Source organism: Cucurbita moschata, unplaced genomic scaffold (assembly GCF_002738365.1).
Source record: "Cucurbita moschata cultivar Rifu unplaced genomic scaffold, Cmos_1.0 Cmo_Scf00009, whole genome shotgun sequence".
Lineage (NCBI taxonomy): Eukaryota > Viridiplantae > Streptophyta > Magnoliopsida > Cucurbitales > Cucurbitaceae > Cucurbita > Cucurbita moschata.
The window spans coordinates 1230687-1233663 of record NW_019268525.1 but is presented as its reverse complement, the minus strand read 5'-3'; the positions used below and the strand labels follow the sequence as shown (position 1 = coordinate 1233663).

At 24.4% G+C, this 2977-nt stretch overlaps 1 protein-coding gene across 3 annotated transcripts in view; it reads left to right on the top strand.

The window, feature by feature from the left end:
* Positions 1 to 1231: 1231 nt before the first annotated feature.
* Positions 1232 to 2977, top strand: part of LOC111447044 (caffeoylshikimate esterase-like) — a 2736-nt gene continuing 990 nt past the window's right edge. The window contains exons 1-7 of one of the 3 annotated variants that reach the window (XM_023086009.1): positions 1235 to 1328; positions 1360 to 1383; positions 1459 to 1585; positions 1708 to 1854; positions 1982 to 2112; positions 2620 to 2757; positions 2833 to 2931. In XM_023086009.1, the coding sequence (XP_022941777.1) occupies positions 1360 to 1383; positions 1459 to 1585; positions 1708 to 1854; positions 1982 to 2112; positions 2620 to 2757; positions 2833 to 2931 (666 nt within the window). In that variant the 5' untranslated portion in view covers positions 1235 to 1328. Of the gene's footprint in view, positions 1384 to 1458; positions 1586 to 1707; positions 1855 to 1981; positions 2113 to 2619; positions 2758 to 2832; positions 2932 to 2977 lie in introns of all 3 variants that reach the window. The other 2 variants (XM_023086011.1, XM_023086010.1) reach the window with 2 other exon arrangements.

Below are 2977 nucleotides of genomic sequence, written 5' to 3'. Positions count from 1 at the left end.
ATATATATATATATATATATATATATATATATATATATATATATATATATATATATAATTCTTTAAAATTCAGGCATTTTTCGTTACAGTTTCTTTAAATAATTGTACAACGATGGTTAATTTGTGATTAACTTTTTAATTAAAAAGTAATTAATAATCATAAATGAACAATTTATTGAGAAAACATCAATTGAAAATAATAAAAGACTGATTTTCTGTTTTTTTTTTTTCCTCTGAAAATTAATTTTAAATTATTCATTTTGGATTATTCAAAATAAATATGTTTTTGCAAACAGAAAATTATTTAAAAACTCAAATTTTTTAACCAAAAAAAAAAAAAAAGCTTATAAGTTGTTTAATAATTTGTAACGAGGGTATATGAGTCTTTTTACTAATAGCATTATTGGTGCACGGTCTAGTAATGAGCATGCTTATTATTTTATTCAGCTTACGCTTATTATAATTCATTTAACAACTATTTAATCTTTTAAATAAATTTTAAAAGCTAACGTGATAACCTTTTGATTTTTTTATTTGAGATTCTTAAAAATTATATATTTTTTATAAATATTTAAATTCTTAATCCAAATTTAAAAATAAAAACAATTTTAAAAAATTATATATTTTTGTATTTTCTTAAAAACTAAATATAGATAATAATTAAAAGCTTAATTTCACAAAATTAAAAACTAAAAAAAAAAAAAAAACTGATAGATAATTTTTTAAAATAATAATAAATCAAATGATCATAATATTGAATATTATTTTTAAAAAATATTATAAAAATCCAAATACATTGCATTTAATGAAAAATTAACTGTACCACTGAATAAGGAATCAAATATAACATTCAAAATAATGACTTTCGAAATGGTCAAAGCACGCAAACACGTTTTCCTTTTCTTTTTTTTTTTAATAATAATAATAATAATTTTTGGTTATTTTTTTAATTAATTTTATATTTTTAGGCTTCAGTTTTTATTATTAGGGCTGAATTTTGGTTATTGATATTAAATTTTTGTTAATTATGATATATATATTTAAATATAATTAACAATAAATAAGTTAGAATTTGACTGGATTGTACTATTTTTAAAAAGAGTGATTAAATTTTAATTTTCTGAAAATTAGGGGACTAAATTTAGACTAACTCAAATTTATAAATAAATTTAAAACTCCACTCCAATATAAAACAATTAATTATTTTGCATTGTTTTTGTTTAAATTCCCCTTCTTCTCTGCTCCAAATCTCATTCCTACACCCTCTGTTCTTCTGGGTTTTTCATAAATTTTCTCACCATCCAAACAGATTCTCAATTTTCTCTCAGATCCACTTTTCTGTTCTTAAACGCAATCCAGATGGAGAATGTGACATACGAAGAGGTGAGTTCATGTTTTTTCTTTTAATTTTTGGGATTTTCCCGAGAAAATCAACGGGAAAATTTTGAAAATTTGCAGGAATTTATAGTGAATTCACGTGGGTTGAAGCTCTTCACGTGCAGTTGGGTTCCCAAGAATGATGAACCAAAAGCTCTGGTTTTTCTCTGCCATGGCTACGCCATGGAATGTAGCATCACCATGGACAGTAAGTTTTCTTTTTATTATTTATTTATATATTTATTATCATTCCTTAAATTAGCCGTTATTTATTTTGAATTTTATATATTCCATAATTATTCCTTAAATTAGCCTATTTATTTTGAATAGGTAGTGCAAGGAGACTGGCAGAGGAAGGGTATGGAGTTTATGGGATTGATTACGAAGGACATGGGAAGTCCTCTGGGTTACAAGGCTATGTTTCAAGTTTCGATAAAGTAGTCGACGACTGTTCTTCGTTCTTCACTTCCATAACGGGTAACTAATTCGTTTTCTTATCATTATTGGACTCTTGAGAGGTCAGAAGTTCAAATTTCTAGAAAATTATGAGTTATTTTGTTTAAATTAGCGGATAAAATTAATTAAAATAATGAATTATGAGCAGAAAAGAATGAAAATAGGGAGAAGAAAAGGTATTTGATGGGAGAGTCAATGGGAGGAGCGGTGGCTCTATTGGTACACAGAAAACAGCCTGATTATTGGGATGGAGCCATCTTAGTTGCTCCCATGTGTAAGGTCATTTTTTTACTCCTTTATTTATTTATTTTTATTTTTATTTTCAATTATGTTTTATAATTAAAATAAAACAGGATAATTAAGCAAATGGAGATATAATATTAATATTAATATTAATATTAATGTGTGATGTGCAAGCAAAGGTTTGTTAAATGATTGCATTAAAAAATAATTAATACATTATTATTTTAATTGACATCTCAACAAAAAAAAAATGTCAAATTCAAAATTTTTTAATTTTTAATTAAATTTAAAAAATAAGTGATTTAGATCTACAGATTGGACTTTTTCCATACGTTGGAATCTTGAAAAGCTAATCTCGATTATTGAGCTGATTTTTTTTTTTTTTTTTAATTTTGACCCATTTAATATTTATTTTAGAAATAATAAAAAAGAGGGACTAAAGGGTAATTTCATATTTAAATTATAAATAATTGGGAAATTTAGATGTATTTGATTTGATTTTATGTTAATTATTTAATGAATATGTGGTGTGGAATTTGATAGATTGCTGAGGACATGAGACCAAATCCTTTGACGATAAGTTTTCTGACAAAGCTTTGCAAAATAATTCCAACCTGGAAAATTATTCCAACTCAAGATATTATTGATATTGCCTTCAAAGTCCCTGAAATTAGAAAACAGGTATTTATTTTAATTTCCATTTTTGATTTTATTATTATAAATGCAAATAATGGAAAATAATGTTGTTATTTGCAGATTAGGGAAAATCGGTACTGTTATAAAGGTCGACCTCGATTGAAAACTGGCCATGAACTCTTGAGGATTAGCTCAGAACTTGAACATAAGCTCGATGAGGTATTTTTGTTTTGTTTTTATTTATTTTTGTTTTTTTTTTTTTTTT